General features: G+C 40.4%; 1 protein-coding gene across 1 annotated transcript in view; it reads left to right on the top strand.

Annotated features, from left to right (window-relative positions):
- The window catches only part of UBXN2A (UBX domain protein 2A), a 46,908-nt gene that overhangs the window by 13,105 nt on the left and 16,039 nt on the right, over window positions 1-17,764 (top strand). The window contains exons 3-6 of the mRNA XM_003125368.6: window positions 7,542-7,680; window positions 8,128-8,234; window positions 13,792-13,929; window positions 15,185-15,343. Coding sequence (XP_003125416.3) covers window positions 7,542-7,680; window positions 8,128-8,234; window positions 13,792-13,929; window positions 15,185-15,343 — 543 coding nt within the window. The remainder of the gene's footprint in view (window positions 1-7,541; window positions 7,681-8,127; window positions 8,235-13,791; window positions 13,930-15,184; window positions 15,344-17,764) is intronic.

The raw sequence follows: 17,764 nt of genomic DNA, 5'->3' as shown, positions 1-17,764 counted from the left end.
CAAGTTATAAAGAAGGGTATTGATATTTTCATCATAAAGCGATAATTACAAGTAAAGAAAAGGATGACAGAAGGGAGAAAAGATGAAATGATAAAGTTGTCTGGATGAATTTAGCATTGATCAATTATTTTTGGCCATGCCTGCAGCCTGTACAAGTTCCCAGGCCAGGTATCAAACCCATGCCATGGCAGTGACCCAAGCTGCTGCACTGACAATGTGGGGTCCTTAACCCACTGTGCTACAAAGGAACTCTAGTACTTTTGGGAGTTTTGTGTGTGTGTGTCTTTTTAGGACCACACCCATGGCACATGGGAGTTCCAAGGCTAGGTAGGGGTCGAATTGCAGCCACAGCTGCCAGCCTACACCACAGCCATAGCAATGCCAGATCTTGTGTTTTTTGTGGGGTTTTTTGTGGGGGTTTTTTTGCCTTTTTTTCTTTTCTAGGACTGCACCCACAGCATATGGAGGTTCCCAGGCTAGGGTCTAATCGGAGCTGTAGCTGCCGACCTTTGCCAGAGCCACAGCATTGCCAGATCCAAGCTGCATCTTCAACTTACACCACAGGTCATGGCAACGCCGGATCCTTAACCCACTGAGTTAAGGCCAGAGATCGAACCACATCCTCATAGATAGTATTTGGGTTCGTACCACTGAGCCACAGTGGAAATTCCACCAATTCTTTTTTTTTTTTTTTTTTTTTTTTTTTTTTTTTTTTTTTTTTTTTGTCTTTTTGTCATTTTGTCTTTTCTAGGGCTGTAGCCATGGCATATGGAGAATCCCAGGCTAGGGATATAATCAGACCTGTAGCCGCCTGCACACCACAGCTCATGGCAACGCAGATCCTTAACCCACTGAGCGAAGCCAGGGATTGAACCCGCAACCTCATGGTTCCTAGTCGGATTCGTTAACCACTGAGCCATGATGGGAACTCCTGTACATTTGTTACTTCCTCATCTTATTTTACTGGTTTAGCTAGGATTTCCAGTGTAGCATTGAAGAGAAGTGGCAAGAAGGAATGTCTGTTTTATCCCTGATCTTAGGAGAAAAGCATCTATTTCTCTCCATTTAAGTATGGCATTAGCATGGGGGAATTCCTCTCTGCTTCTTATTTGCTGGGTTTTTTTTTTTTTTTTTTTTTTAATCATGAACAGGTGTTAGATATTGTCAGATGCTTTTAAAATTTTTATTTTTTTCACTGTAGTTGATTTATCTGTCAATTTCTACTGTACAGCAAAGTGACACAGTCATGTATATATATATATTCTTCTTCTCACATTATCCTCCATCATGTTCCACTGCAAGTGACTAGATTTAGTTCCCTGTGCTGTACAGCAGGATCTCACTGCTTATGACTTGATTTTCTAATGTTGAACCAGTCTTACCTGAAATAAATTCTACTTGGTTATGGTAGATGATTTTTTTATATATATTGCTGGATTCAAAATGCTAATGTTTTACTGAAGATTTTGTATTTGTGTTCCTGAGAGAGATTATCTGTAGTTTTCCTTTCTTATAATGTCTTCATCTGGCTTTAGTATTTGGGCAATGCTGTCCACATAGAATGAACAAGAAGTGTTCCCTTCTGCTTTTATATGCTTGCAGAGATTATAAAGAGTTGCTATCAGTTTTTGCTTAAACATCTAATAGAATGAAATCATGCATGGTACTTTCTGTTTGGGGAGATATCAATTATTGATTTGATTTCTTTAATAGATGTAAGCCTATTCATATGATTTATTTCTCCTCGTGTGTATTTTGGTAGATGATGCCTTTCAAGGGATTGGTCATTTTAGTTAAGATAATCAAATTTGTAGGCATTGATCTCCCACACACTTTACTCTGAACCTCTTAAAAACCTAGACTGTTTCGCAAAGGAGGCAAGAACATACAATGGAGAAAGGACAGCTTGTTCAATAAGTGGTGCTGGGAAAATTGGACAGCCACATGGAAAAGAATGAAATTAGAACACTCCCTAACACCACAAAAATAAACTCCAAATGGATTAAAGACTTAGATATAAGACCAGACACTGTAAAACTCCTAGAGGAAAACATAGGCCATACACTCTCTGACATAAATGACAGCAACATCTTCTCAGATCCACCTATCAGAGTATTGACAACAAAAATAAACAAATGGGACCTACTCAGACTTCAAAGTTTCTGCACAGCAAAGGAAATCCTAAACAACACAAAAAGACAACCCACAGAATGGGAGAAAATCTTTGCAAGTGAATCGACTGACAGGGGATTGATCCCCAAAATTTATAAACACCTGCAGCTCCATACCAAAAAAACAAACAAGCCTATCAAAAAATGGGCAGAAGATCTAAACAGACAGTTCTCCAAAGAAGACATACAGATGGCCAAGAAACACATGAAAAGGTGTTCAACATCACTCATTATTAGAGAGATGCAAATCAAAACCACTCTGAGGTACCACCTTACACCAGCCAGCATGGCCATCATCAAAAAGTCTACAAACAGTAACTGCTGGAGAGGGTGTGGAGAAAAAGGAACCCTAGTACACTGTTGGTGGGATTGTAAATTGGTGCAACCACTGTGGAAAGCAGCATGGAGATTCCTCAGAAAACTAAAAATAGAACTACCATTTGATCCAGCAATCCCACTCCTGGGCATTTATCCAGAGAAAACCATGACTCGCAAAGATACATGTACTCCAGTGTTCATTGCAGCACTATTTGCAATAGCCCAAACATGGCTAAATGTCCATCGACAGAGGAGTGGATCCAGAAGATGTGGTACATACACACAATGAAATATTACTCAGCCATTAAAAAGAACGAAATACCAGCATTTTTTGCAACATGGATGGAGCTAGAAACTATCATGCTAAGTGAAGTCAGCCATACAATGAGACACCAACATCAAATGCTTTCACTGACATGTGGAATCTGAAAAAAGGACAGACTGAACTTCTTTGCAGAACAGATGGTGACTCACAGACATTGAAAAATTTATGGTCTCCAGAGGAGACAGTTTGGGGGGTGGGGGGATGTGCCTGGGCTGTGGGATGGAAATCCTGTGAAATCAGATTGTTATGATCATTATACAACTACAGATGTGATAAATTCATTTGAGTAATAAAAAATTAAAAAAAAAAACCTAGACTATTTCTTATTCATCTTTGTGTCTTTCTACCACCTAGCATATCATAGGTACTCAATAAATGTTCAAATGACTTGGGTTAACATAATTAAGTTTAGTAAAATATACATACCAAATACATATGATAAAGGACTAAAATTTAAGTTAACTCTGGATACTCAGCTTTATTGACTTCGTACTTGGGTGTTGACTGAAGAAAACAAAGAAAAACAGGATGCACAACCTAAAAGTTAAGAGCTAGGTTTTATTCAACCAACAAAACTGAGGATTTAAGCCCAGGACACAGCATCTCAGATAATACTGAGAGATTGCTCCAAAGAAGTAGGAGAGGGGCCAGGATATGTAGGAATTTTTTGCAACAAAGGCTAGGTAGTCACAATATCAAATGATTACTGTTAATAAAAGAAAAGCACATAGCTTAAGGAGTTTAGTACTCTTCTGTGTATGGGGAAGATACAAGAGTCTAGGTTCATTGAAATCATTCTGTTGATATGCACCTCAACTCTCTGGGGCTAGTATCTTGTGCTTTCTCTTTCTGAGTCTCCTCTGAGTGCACCTTTGGGAGTGGCTGCAGCAGTTGAATGCCAGATGGTGGGCATCCTCTTTCTATCCTGAGTTCCCTCAGGGCTCACCATCTGGGTGGCAATAATGTGATGGCTTGACGACTGCAACATCTTTTGTGTATGGATACAGCAGGCAATATTTTTCACTCGTATTAGTTATTAATTATTAAGTATAAACTGTTTTCTGAATGAAAGAAACAAATACCAGAGAGCATAACATGGTTTTAATGATATTACCATCTAAATGAGAACTTACTCTGCGCCAGCATGTGTATGGGTACATACTGTCTGTGTAACAGGTATAAACAGGCTTCATGTGTATTGACATTTAATCTTAACAACAACAAGAGTAAAAGGAGTATACTTAAAACATTGCCCTGCTAACAGCGTTTTAACAATATAGCAGTAGCTATTTTGAGAGACAGTCCAGCACAGTGATTACTGGTAGAGGCATTAGAAGCCTGGGTTCAGTTTCCAGCTCTACCTCCCAGTAGCTTTGTGATCTTGGGCAAATTGCTTAATCTTTTTCTTTATTAAATGAGGATTAAAAACCAGGAGTTTCCACTGTGACACAATGGCATTGGTGGCACCTCTGTAGCGCCAGGGCGCAGGTTTGATCCCCTGCTGGCATGGTGGATCTGGTGTTGCCATAGCTGTGGCCTAGGTTGCAACTGTGGCTTGGATCTGTCCTTGGCCCAGGAATTTCATATGCCGTGGGGTGGCCAAAACGAACAAAAAAACCCTCTTGTGCCTTTTAGGTCATTGTGAAGATTGAATAAGTTAACACGGGTAAAGTACTTAGAATATTCTAATAAGTGCTCAATAACTATTAGCTATTAAAAAAGACTTGAAGGAGTTCCCATCATGGTTCAGTGGTTAACGAACCCGACTAGCATCAGTGACGACGCAGGTTCAACCCCTGGCCTTGCTCAGTGGGTTAAGGATCTTGCGCTGCTATGGCTGTGGTGTAGGCCAGCGGCTGCAGCTCCGATTCAGCCCATAGCCTGGGAACCTCCATATACTAAAGAGACAAAATAAAAATAAAATAAGAGTGTTTATAATGTGTCATGGTTGGGAACATAGATTTAAAAGATAGATTATCAAGGATCTGAATTCTATTTCTATCACCTACTAGCTGTGTCATCTCTGACACATAACCTCTTTATGACTCCTTCCTTTATCTATAAAATGTGGATAAGACTGTCTGCCTTGCAGTTCCTGGCACAGTGTAAGAGTAAAAGAGTAGTGATTATTATTCATGAAATAAGAAGTAATATCTCAGTACATTTATGATTTTTTTTTTTTTTTTTTTGGTGTTTTTGTCTTTTCTAGGGCTACACCGATGGCATATGGAGGTTCCCAGGCTAGGGATCTAATCAGAGCTATAGCCTCCAGCCTATGCCATAGCCACAGCAATGCGGGATTCGAGCCTTGTCTGCAACCTACACCACAGCTCATGACAACACTGGATCCTTAACCCACTGAGCAAGGCTAGGGGTCAAACCCGAAACCTCATGGTTCCTAGTCAGATTCCTTAACCACTGAGCCACGACGGGAACTCCTATGTTGTTTTTTTTTTTTTTTTTTTTTTTTTTTTGCTATTTCTTGGGCCGCTCCTGCGGCATATGGAGATTCCCAGGCTAGGGGTCCAATCAGAGCTGCAGCCACTGGCCTACACCAGAGCCACAGCAACGCGGGATCCGAGCCGCGTCTTCGACCTACACCACAGCCCACGGCAACGCCGGATCGTTAACCCACTGAGCAAGGGCAGGGACCGAACCCACAACCTTATGGTTCCTAGTCGGATTCATTAACCACTGCGCCATGACGGGAACTCCGTATTTTCTGACTTAAAAGATCGACTAGAAACCATCTTTTTATCAAAAAAAAATTTTAGGTAATATTTCTTATAATAGAAAATATAAATACGTACACACACACATAAAAGGTAGATTGGATGGTCAAGTGGAAGAAGGGAGTTAAAAGGTACAAACTACTGGTTATAAAATAAGTCATGGGGATGTAACGTACATCATGGTGACTGTAGTTGATACTGTTATCGCGTATTTGAAAATGGTGTAAATCTTTTCTTTTTTTTTTTCCTTTTTTGTCTTTTTTATGGCCACACCTGCAGCATGTGGAGGTTCCCAGGCTAGGGGTCAAATCAGATGTACAGCCGCTAGCCTACGCCAGAGCCACAGCAACGAGGGATCCGAGCTGCGTCTGCGACCTACACCACAGCTCACAGCAACGCTGGATCTATAACCTGCTGAACGAGGCCAGGGATCGAACCCACAACCTCATGGTTCCTCGTCGGATTTGTTAACCACTGCGCCATGACGGGAACTCCTGTAAATCTTAGAAGTTCTCACATGGAACTCCTCGGTGGCACAGTAGGTTAAGGATCCACATTGTCACTGCTGTGACTTGGGCCACTACTATAGTGCAGGTTTGATTCCTGGTCTGGGAACTTCCGCATGCTTCATGACACCTAAAGGAAAAAATAATACCAAAAAAAAAGTTCTCATCACAAAGGCAAAAAGTCTAACTATGTATGGTGATGGCTGTTATAACTATTACCTAGAATTACTGTTTTTATCATTTTGTAATATATACAAATACCAAACCTATGTGGTGTGTCTGAAATTAGTGTTGTGTGTCATTTATGCCTCTCTTTAAAGAGAAAGAAAAAGGGAGTTCCCATTGTGGCTCAGTGGCTTAAGGATCCAGTGTTGCCACAAGCTTTGGCATAGGTTGCAGATGTTGAATATACTGCAGGTGTGGCCGTAAAAAACAAACAAAAAAACACAGTAAAGTATTAATTAAACCACCTCACATGAAAGTCTGAGTGGGAAATCTCATTCTCAAATATGCAAAGGAGCAAAATTGTGATTATGACTGTTTTCACACATTATCAACTTTAGTTTTAAGAGTGCTTTCTGTTACCAAAAAGTACACAGTAACCCCTTTTAAAGCCCTTTTGAGACCTTTACAAAGAATACTTTCTCTTTTTTTAAACTCTGGACCAGTTGTTTTCAACTTGGTGAGATTTTGCTTCTTCCACCCCCAGAGACATCTGGTATTGTCTAGAGATGTCTTTTTTTTTTTTGTCGTTTTGCCATTTCTTGGGCCGCTCCCGCGGCATATGGAGATTCCCAGGCTAGGGGTCTAATTGGAGCTGTAGCTGCTGGCCTACACCAGAGCCACAGCAACACGGGATCCAACCTACGGCACAGCTCACGGCAACACCGGACCCTTAACCCACTGAGCAAGACCAGGGATCGAACCCACAACTTCATGGTTCCTAGTCAGATTCGTTAACCACTGAGCCATGACGGGAACTCCAATCCGAGCTGCTTCTGCGACTTACACCACAGCTCACGGCAATGCCGGATCCTTAACCCACTGAGCAAGGCCAGGGATTGAACCCGCAACCTCGTGGATCCTAGTCAAATTCGTTAACCATTGAGCCACGATGGGAACTCCTAGAGATTTTTTTTTTATCATTATAACACTGGGATCTAAGGGGATGTGCATGCCACTGTCATCTAATGGGTAACAGCCACAGATGCAGCTCAGCTTCCTACAGTGTACAGGATAACCCTTCATGACAAAGAATTATCCTTCTCCAAAGGTCAATAGACTGAAGTTGAGAAAACACAATTTTGGACCAAAAAAGCTAATGACTTCCCAAGGCCACATATCTGAGATCTTATTTTAGAAGTGGGTCTCAACTGCACACATGGAGGTGGGATCTCTGGTCAAGATCCCTAACTAGAACAGTTTATATGAGCTTTCAGAGAATTAGTGGTCAGTGGTGCTTATTTTTCTTTTTTTTTTGTGTGTGTAGGGTTTGTGAAACAGGATCTGACCACCAACCTCTTAGTGATAATCAACAAATCAATTGTGAATATTTCGTTGATAGCCTTTTTGAGGAAGCTCAGAAGGTTGGTGCCAAATCCTTGTCTCCCACTGAACAAAAGAAACAGGTAAGTGTCAATAAAATTTTTTTTCTCCCAGTATTTCTTAAAATATGGACCTTTAGGAGTTCCCTGGTGGGTCAGCAGGTTAAGGATCTGGCATTGTCACTGCTCTGGCTCTGGTTATAGCTGTGGCATGCATTCAGTCCCTGGCCCAGGAACTTTGACATGCTGTGAGCACTGTCAAAACAAAAAAGGTCCTGATGAAGTAGTAAAAATAAAAATAAATTTTAAATCCCAACTCTTGAATACACATTTTACTATGTAATATTCTGTGTGATAAAATATGAAGTATAGGAGTTCCCATCGTGGCTCAGCGGTTAACAAACCCAGCTAGGATCCCTGAGGATGCAGGTTCAATCCCTGGCCTTGTTCATTAACTTAAGAATCCAGTGTTGTGGTGAGCTGTGGTGTAAATTATTAACATAATGCATTTTGTTTTTTACTGTTTTTCAGGTAGATGTAAGTATAAAATTATGGAAAAATGGATTCACAGTCAATGATGATTTTAGAAGTTATTCTGATGGTGCAAGTCAGCAGTTTCTGAACTCCATCAAAAAAGGGTAAGTGATCTTTGTAAATAGAAGGTTTTATTTTTTATTTTTTTCCCGTGCTCATGGCATACAAAATTTCCTGGGCCAGGGATGGAACCTGTGCCACAACAGTGACAACACCAGATCTTTAACCCGCTGAGCCACCAGGGAATTCTGCTAGAAGGATTTTTTTTTTTTTTTTTTTGGTCTTTTTAGGCATACAGAAGTTCCCAGGCTATGGGCTGAATCGGAGCTGTAGCTGCCAGCTTATACCACAGCCACAGCAACTTGGAATCTGAGCTGCGTCTCTGACTTGCCACCACAGCTCATAGCAACAGTGGATCCTTAACCCACTGAGTGACGCCAGGGATCGAACCTGTGTCCTTATGGACACCAGTCAGGTTCGTTACCACTGAGCCACGACAGGACCTCCCTCAATTTTTATTTTATTTTGTTCTTGTTTTTTGAGTGTTGCGGGTTTTTTTTTTTTTCATTGTTTATTTTTGGCCTGTTTCTGTTTTGTGAATAAGTTCTTTTGTATCATTATTAGATTCCACATATTAGTGATCTCATATGCTATTTATCTGTCTCTGTCTGACTTAGTATGATAATTTCTATGTCCATCGGTGTTGCTACAAATGGCATTCTATTTTCTTTTATGGCTGAGACTTTCTTTTCTTTCTTTCTTTCTTTCTTTCTTTCTTTCTTTCTTTCTTTCTTTCTTTCTTTCTTTCTTTCCTTTTTTCTTTCTTTCTTTCTTTCCTTCCTTCCTTCCTTCCCTCCCTCCCCCCTTTCTTTCTTTCTTTTCTTTTTTTTCTTTATTTCTTTCTTTCCTTTCTTTCTTTCCTTCTTTCTTTCCTTCTTTCCTTCCTTCCCTCCCTCCCTCCCTCTTTCTTTCTTTCTTTTTTTCTTTCTTTCTTTTCTTTTTCTTTCTTTTCTTTCTTTTTCTTTCTTTCTTTCCTTCTTTCTTTCCTTCTTTCTTTCCTTCTTTCCTTCTTTGCTTCCTTCCTTCCCTTCCTCCCTCTTTCTTTCTTTTTTTTTCTTTCTTTTCTTTCTTTCTCTTCTTTCTTTTCTTTTCTTTTCTTTTTCTTTCTTTTCTTTTCTTTTCTTTTCTTCTTTTCAGGGCCGTACCTGTAGTACATGGAAGTTCCTAGACTAGGAGTCGAATTGGAGCTGCAGCTGCCAGCCTACACCACAGCCACAGCAGTGTGGAATCAGAGCCATATCTTTGACCTATGTTGACAGGAACTCCTGACCAAGTAATATTTCACTGTATACATGTACCACATCTTTATCCAGTCCTCTGTTGATGGATATCTGGGTTGCTTTCATGTCTAGGCTGTTGTGAATACTGCTGCAGTGAACATTGGGGTGCATGTATCTTTGAATTATGTTTTTCTCTGGATATATGCGCTGGAGTGGAATATTTTTTAAGGAATCTCCATACTGCTCTCCACAGTGGTTACACCAGCCTACATTCCCACCAGCAGTTTAGGGGGGATTCCCTTTTCTCCACATCCTCTCCATCATTTATTCCTTGTAGATTTTTTGATGATGGCAGGGTATTTTAGATATGTTTCGTTTGGAAGATTTCCTTTCGAATGTTGTTTACACATCCTTACTCTTTCACAGATTTTTTTTAATAAATTCAGATTTTCATAAGATGGATTTTAAGAAAGCCACAACTGTAATTTTGAAGGGTTAGGAAATTGAATTCTGATCAACCAAAATCTGACTTAAATTACTTCACTCTTCAGTGTTAACTTTCTACATCACATCCTAGTTATTATTTCTTATTTATGTTTAAATGCTTTATAATTTTCTTTTTTCTTTTTTTTTTTTTTATGTCCTTTTTGTCTTTTTTTGTTGTTGTTGTTGTTGCTATTTCTTGGGCCGCTCCCGAGGCATATGGAGGTTCCCAGGCTAGGGGTTGAATCGGAGCTGTAGCCACCGGTCTACGCCAGAGCCACAGCAACGCAGGATCCGAGCTGCGTCTGCAACCTACACCACAGCTCACGGCAATGCCGGATTGTTAACCCACTGAGCAAGGGCAGGGATCGAACCCGCAACCTCATGGTTCCTAGTCGGATTTGTTAACCACTGCGCCACGACGGGAACTCCTAAATGCTTTATAATTTTCAATTGCAAAGATTTCTAATTGTGATTTCCATTGCACTGTACTGCTTATATTATATATTTATGATTCTGTTATATATGCCTAATCTAGAAGATTCTTAAAGCATTGAGAACTTGAAAATTACATATAATTTCATGACACCAAAGTATTACTGCTATTAACATTTTTTCTGAAAAAAAAGAAAACAAAAAACAAAAAAAACCATTTTTTCTGGATTTCTTTCTTCTTTCTTTTTTTGGGGGGAGTCTTTTGAGGGCCGCACCCACAGCATATGGAGTTTCCCAGGCTAGGGGTTGAATCGGAGCTGTAGTTGCCGGCCAACGCCAGAGCCACAGCAACGCAGGATCCGAGCCATGTCTGTGACCTACACCACAGCTCACAGCACCGCCAGATCCTTAACCCACTGAGTGAGGCCAGGGATTGAACCCGCCACTTTATGGTTCCTAGTCAGATTCGTTTCTGTTGTACCACGATGGGAACTCATTTTTCTGGATTTCATTTTGGAATTTTCTGTGCATATAGTCATATATAAGGTATATTTGTTACAATTTTGACTTTATCTTGAACACAGGAATATATCTACATATTATTTTATCACAATGATGACCCATAATTTTTATATATATATTTAGTTGTTGACAATTTGATTATTTCTTGTTTCCCTCTATAAAAAGATATCTGTAGTTCCCATTGTGTCTCAGCAGCTTAAGGACCCAGTGTTGTCTCCATGAGGGTGGAGATTCAATCCCTGACCTCATTCAGCAGGTTAAGGAGCTAATGTTGCCACAGGTTGTGGTGTAGGCCTGTGGCTGCAGCTCCTATTTGGCGTTTTTGGTTTTGGGGGGGTTCTTTGGGGGTTTTTTTGTTTTTCGTCTTTTTGTTTTTTCTAGGGCTGCACCCACGGCATATGGAGGTTCCCAGGTTAGGGGTCTAATGGGAGCTATATCCACTGGGCTACATCAAAGCCACAGCAATGCGGAATCTGAGCCGTGTCTGCAACCTGTACCACAGCTCACAGCAACACCAGATCCTTAACCCACTGAGTGGGGCCAGGGGTCGAACGTGCATCCTCAAGTATACTAGTCAGGTTCGTAACCACTGAGCCACAATAGGAACTCCTTTAACAGTTCTTTTCTCCATTTTATTGCCGAACTGTGTTGTGTTGTATGGATATACCACATTTAGTTTACTCATTTATCAGCAGACAGACATTGGATTACTTCCACATCTTGGCTGTTACGAATAATGTTGCTATGAACATTTGTGTCCAGACATTTTTGTACGGACATATGTTTTCAGTTCTCTCAGTTCTAGAAATACAAGTGCTATTAACTGTTGTTAGTGTATGTTTGTTGGGGGAAGTTGGGGTTTTTTGTTTGTTTTCATTTTTGGCCGCCCAGAGGCATATGGAGTTCCTGAATCATGGATCAGATCCAAGCCACACTGCAGCTTCAGCTGTTGCACTGCAGCTGTGGCAACACTGGATCCTTAAACCTGCATTGTAGAGCTGCGGAGACTGCTGATCCTGTTGCCCCACAGTGGGAACTCCATTTTTTTGCTTATCTTTAAAATTGGGTTCTTTACCTTGTTGAGTTGTAAAAGTTTTATCTTCTTGGAGTTCCCATCATGGCTCAGTGGTTAATGAATCCAACTAGTATCCACGAGGATGCGGATTCAATCCCTGCCCTTGCTCAGTGGGTTAAGGATCCAGGATTGCCATGAGCTGTGGTGTAGGTCGCAGGTGCGGCGGATCCTGCTGTTGCTGTGGCTGTGGTGTGGGCCATCAGCTATAGCTCCAATTCGACCCCTAGCCTGGGAACCTCCATATGCCATGGGTGTGGACCTAAAAAGACAAAAGAAAAAGAGTTTTATTTTCTTAATGATGTCCTTTGAAGCACAAAAGGTTTTACTTTGATGAAGTCTGATTTATCCTTTTTTTTTCTTTTATTACTTTTGCCTGTGGTGTTCTATCTAAGAAATCATCACTTAATTCAGGGTGCTGAACACAACTCCTGTGTTTTCCTATATTGTTTTGAAAGTTTGACCAGTATCTCCAAGTATTCTTTCAAGATAGATTGCTAGAAAGAAAATTAATGAATAAAAGACATCAATGTTCTTTCAGCTATTGATGCTCATGTTCATGCTTCTGCTTTACTAAAAAGACATACTGAATTAAATTTAGGAGTTCCCGTGGTGGCGCAGTGGTTAACGAATCCGACTAGGACCGTGAGGTTGCGGGTTCAATCCCTGGCCTTGCTCAGTGGGTTAACAATCCGGCGTTGCCATGAGCTGTGGTATAGGTTGCAGACGCGGCTCGGATCCTGTGCTGCTGTGGCTCCGGCATAGGCTGGCGGCTGCAGCTCCGATTCAACCCCTAGCCTGGGAACCTCCATATGCCGCAGCAGCGGCCCAAGAAATGCAAAAAGACAAATAAATAAATAAAAATAAATAATTAAGTTTATATCCCATAGCACTGTCCTTAGCATGTGATTTCATGTATGACATCAATGTAATGGTACAAAGCACTTATTTTGGTCAATCCTTATTTCAGAAGAGTTGATAGTAGTCTATGCCTAACCAACTTTCAGTGTGTACATAAAACATAGGTCTGTATATATGTATATGTACAATGTATGTATAGATTTTTAATTGCTTTATGTTATTTTATTTTTATTTTTTGTCTTTTTAGGGACACACCTGAGGCATATGGAAGTTCTCAGGCTAGGGGTCCAAACAGAGCTATAGCTGCTGGCCTGTGCCACTGCCACAGTAATACCAGATTTGAGCAGTGTCTGTGATCTGCACTACAGCTCACAGCAACTCTGGATCCTCAACCCACTGAGCAATGCCAGGGATCAAACCTGTATCCTCATGGATATTAGTCAGATTCATTACCAGTGAGCCATAGTGAGAACTCTTGGTTTGCTTTAAAAACAAACAAAAAAAAGCAATAGGAGTTCCCGCTGTGGCGCAGCAGAAACGAATCTGACTAGGAACCATGAGGTTTTGGGTTCGATCTCCGGCCTTGCTCAGTGGGTTGAGGATCCGGTGTTGCTGTGAGCTGTGGTGTAGGTCTCAGACACGGCTCGGATCCCGAGTTGCTGTGGCTCTGGCTGGGCAGGCAGCTATAGCTCCAATCAGACCCCTAGCCAGGGAACCTCCCTATGCTGTGGAACAGACAGCAAGACAAAAAATAAAAAGAAGAAGGCAACAGTTTGCAAAGTACTGAATTGTTTGGACAAAATAATTATGTGGAATTTTGCTATATAAAGAGAGAAAATGTAGGAGACACACCTCAAAGTTTTTTTTAATTGGAGTGAGAATGGAATCATGAGGACTAGCACTGTTTTTTTTTACTGTGACTTTCAGTTCTTGTTGCATATAGGATGTTTTTCAGAGAAAGAAAAGGCTTACTAGGGGCTTTACCATTTTGTTTCCTTACTTTCCAAGGGAATTACCTTTAGAATTACAAGGAGTTTTTGATAAAGAGGAGGTGGATGTTAGAGTTGAAGATAAGAAAAATGAAGTGTGTATGTCAACGAAGCCTGTGTTCCAGCCCTTCTCAGGACAGGGTCACAGACTGGGAAGGTGAGTAGGCTCATGCTGTGAGCTTTCCATAAGCAGGGGCTTGACTCAGTAATATTCAGCCAGTCATTATTTTCCCATGTAGACCACATATATAGAATTTATCATTTCACTCGTTGGAAATGAGATTTTTCATGTTAACTTCTATGAAAATTTCCAAGTCACATTCATCTTAGTATAAATTAATACATGCTGGCACTAGACTAAAAAAACCATGGCAATTCTTTTGGTTTTTATCAGTTCAAAGGGGCCTGGCTTATTGAGGACTTTGGGCAAAACTGGGTGGATAAATCATTTTTTTCCCTTGCACCCACCACTTCAGCTTTGCTATTTATGTTACAGAGTGCATAGGCTAGCTTTTGAATATTGAGTTCCGTGTTAGAGTTACCAGTGCCTTCAACATTATGCTTTCTGATCTGTATCTGAATTTTGAGGAGATAAAAATAAAGAAATGCGTGATAAAATTAGTATCAGTATCAAAGCTTTTAAGCATTTTCAAACTTTGGAGTCCTCATCTAATTATGTCTACAACAGGATGCAAAACGGTTAAGTATAGGATTGCTTTTTACTTTTATTTTCGTATATTAATTATCAAGATTGGTAATACATATATATTCATCCACACATAAAATAATATCCAAATGTGACTTTCAGAATGATAAAGAATGGAGTGGTTAATGAATCCGACTAGGAGCCATGAGGTTGCGGGTTTGATCCCTGGCCTTGCTCAGTGGGTTAAGGATCCGGCATTGCCATGAGCTGTGGTGTAGGTTGCAGACACAGCTCGCATCCCGAGTTGCTGTGGCTGTAATGTAGGCTGGCAGCTGTAGCTCCGATTCCACCCCTAGCCTGGGAACCTCCATATGACATGGGTACAGCCCTTTATAACCCAAGGACTATTCTTTACAGAGAATTTATAATTTCTTTTAGAAATTTTTACCTGGGAAGTAGGTAAAAGTAACGTCCATAGATCTGTTGACAGTATAAATTGTTCTGTAAGGCATTGTTCCAGTACTACTAACAGTATATGAATGTAACCTTCTACAAGCTTACAAATTTCTTGAGGGTAATGTCATTAGATTTCTCATAGTTGTCATATATGATAGATGTAAGTGATGTAAATATCTCTATGTGTCAGTGACTGGCCAAAACCTTCCTATAAAGCTGTACTTATATAAAGGATTTATAATAATTGTTTAATGATAAAGATCTGCTTAAGGAAAAACATGCCTCTAACTTGTTGTCTGAATTTTCTTAGTGCCACACCAAAAATTGTTTCTAAAGCAAAGAGTATTGAAGTTGAGAATAAAAATAAGTTGTCTACTGTCCCGCTAAACAATCTGGAACCCATCACTAATGTACAGATCTGGTTAGCCAATGGGAAAAGGATTGTCCAGAAATTTAACATTTCTCATAGGTGAGTTTTCTATTTTATTATTATTATTTTTTTTTTTTTTTGTCTTTTTGCCATTTCTTGGGCCGCTCCCGTGGCATATGGAGATTCCCAGGCTAGGGGTCGAATCAGAGCTGTAGCTGCCGGCCTACGCCAGAGCCACAGCAACATGGGATCTGAGCCGCGTCTGCGACCTACACCACAGCTCACGGCAATGCCAGATCGTTAACCCACTGAGCAAGGGCAGGGACCGAACCCGCAACCTCATGGTTCCTAGTCGGATTCGTTAACCACTGCGCCACGACGGGAACTCCTATTTTATTATTTGTGTGAATCCCCCCTCCGTCTTAACTGACTGGAAAACAAGAAATTTAATTAACAGTTATTTTTAAGAACTAACCAAGGATCTTAATAAACAGTTCTCTAAATAGAACATATTATGGCAGTGGAAATTCTTGGACATTAATGAAGTATTTTCAGACTGTTTTATGGGTTATATCATCATTTCATTAGTTTTCCTCCTTAACCAGATACATAAATTTAAAGTAATTATTTTCAGTGGTTTTAAGTTGATCAGCAGCATTATGTACATGTTTCCCTGTTAATTCTAGAAAAAGAATGAAAATACTGAAAAAATTGAAAGAAACGAATCAATTAAAATTCCATTACCCAAAGATAATCACTATGACCAATTTGATGGATTTTTTCCCTGTCATTTATCTCTTAAATATTTTTCATTTTAATTAAAAAGACAAATAATCGGAATTCCCATTGTGGCTCGGGTAGGAAACTTGACTAGTATTCATGAGGATGTGGGTTCGATACCTAGCCTCACTCACTGGGTTAAGGATCCAGCATTGTCATGAGCTGTGGTATAGGTTGCAGATGGAGGAAGCATCTGGTGTTGCTGTGCTATGGTGTAGGCCAGCAGCTGTAGCTCTGATTCAACCCCTAGCCTGGGAACTTCCATATGCTGTGGGAATGCAGCCCTAAAGAGCAAAGCAAAAAAAAAAAAAAAAAAAAAGCATATATGCTTATTTAAAGTAATAGTAATGAGTTCCTCTGTAGTGCAGCAGGTTAAGGTTCTGATGAGGATGTCACTGCATTGGTTTGGGTCGCTGACAGGGGCAGGTTCCGTCCCTGGCAAGGGAACTTCCACATGCCATAGGTATGGCCAAAAAAAAAAAAGAAACATGTACATACCACCTAGCTTAAAACATACTGGTACACCTTATGTGCCTTTCCCTGGTCATATCTATTTCCTTTTGTTCAAGAGATTAAAAACTCTATTGTAAATGTGTTAATCATTTTCTGCCTTTGTTCATAGTTTTACCAAGTACCTGTGTATCTGTATAATGCTGAGTTGTTTTGTTCACTTTCACATAATTAGTGTTTTTTTGTTTTGTTTTGTTTTGGCTTTTGGTTTTGGGGTTTTTTTTGTTTGTTTTTTGTTTTTTGTCTTTTTGTCTTTTTGCCTTTTCTGGGGCCACTCCTGTGGCATGTGGAGGTTCCCAGGCTAGGGGTCGAATCGGAGCTGTAGCCACTGGCCTACACCAGAGCCACAGCAATGCAGGATCTGAGCCACATCTTCGACCTACATCACAGCTCACGGCAACGCCAGATCCTTAACCCACTGAGCAAGGCCAGAGATCGAACATGCAACCTCATGGTTCCTAGTCAGATTTGTTAACCACTGCGCCATGACGGGAACTCCTAATTAGTTGTTTTTAACTGTAAATTTTATTATATTTATAGTTATACAACAATCATCATAACCCAGTGTTATAGCATTTCCATCCCAAACCCCAGCCCATCCCTCCACCCTCAACCTGTCTCCTTTGGTAACCATAAATTTTCCAAAGTCTGTGAGTCAGTATCTGTTCTGCAAAGAAGTTCATTGTGTCCTTTTTTTAGGTTCCACATACAATGATAGCATATGACATTTGTGTCTCACTGTCTGACTGTAACTTTGCTTAGCATACTTAGCATGATAATTTCTAAGACCATCCACATTGCTGCAAATGCCATTATTTCATTCCTTTTTATGACTGAGTAATATTCCAGTGTGTATATGTACCACATCTTTATCCACTCCTCTGTAGATGGACATTAAGGTTGCTTCCATGTCTTGGCTATCATATATAGTGCTGCAGTGAACACTGGAGTACATGTATCTTTTGTAGACTTTTTGATGAACACGTGATTAGGTTTGTTTACTTTGGACCAAGTTTTGCAGCAGCTTGATGTGGGATTTCGGTTCCCATACCAGGATTGAAGCCATGCTGCAGCAGGGAAAGTGCCAAATCCTAACCACTAGATCACCAGGAGGTCTTTTTTTGGCCATGCCTATGTCATGTGGAAGTTCACAGGCCAGGGATTAAACACACACCACAGCAGAGACCTGAGCTGCTGCAATGACAATGCAAGGTCCTTAATCTACTGTAC

Source organism: Sus scrofa, chromosome 3 (genome assembly GCF_000003025.6).
Source record: "Sus scrofa isolate TJ Tabasco breed Duroc chromosome 3, Sscrofa11.1, whole genome shotgun sequence".
In the NCBI taxonomy this organism is placed as follows: domain Eukaryota; kingdom Metazoa; phylum Chordata; class Mammalia; order Artiodactyla; family Suidae; genus Sus; species Sus scrofa.
This window is presented reverse-complemented; position numbering and strand designations above follow the sequence as displayed.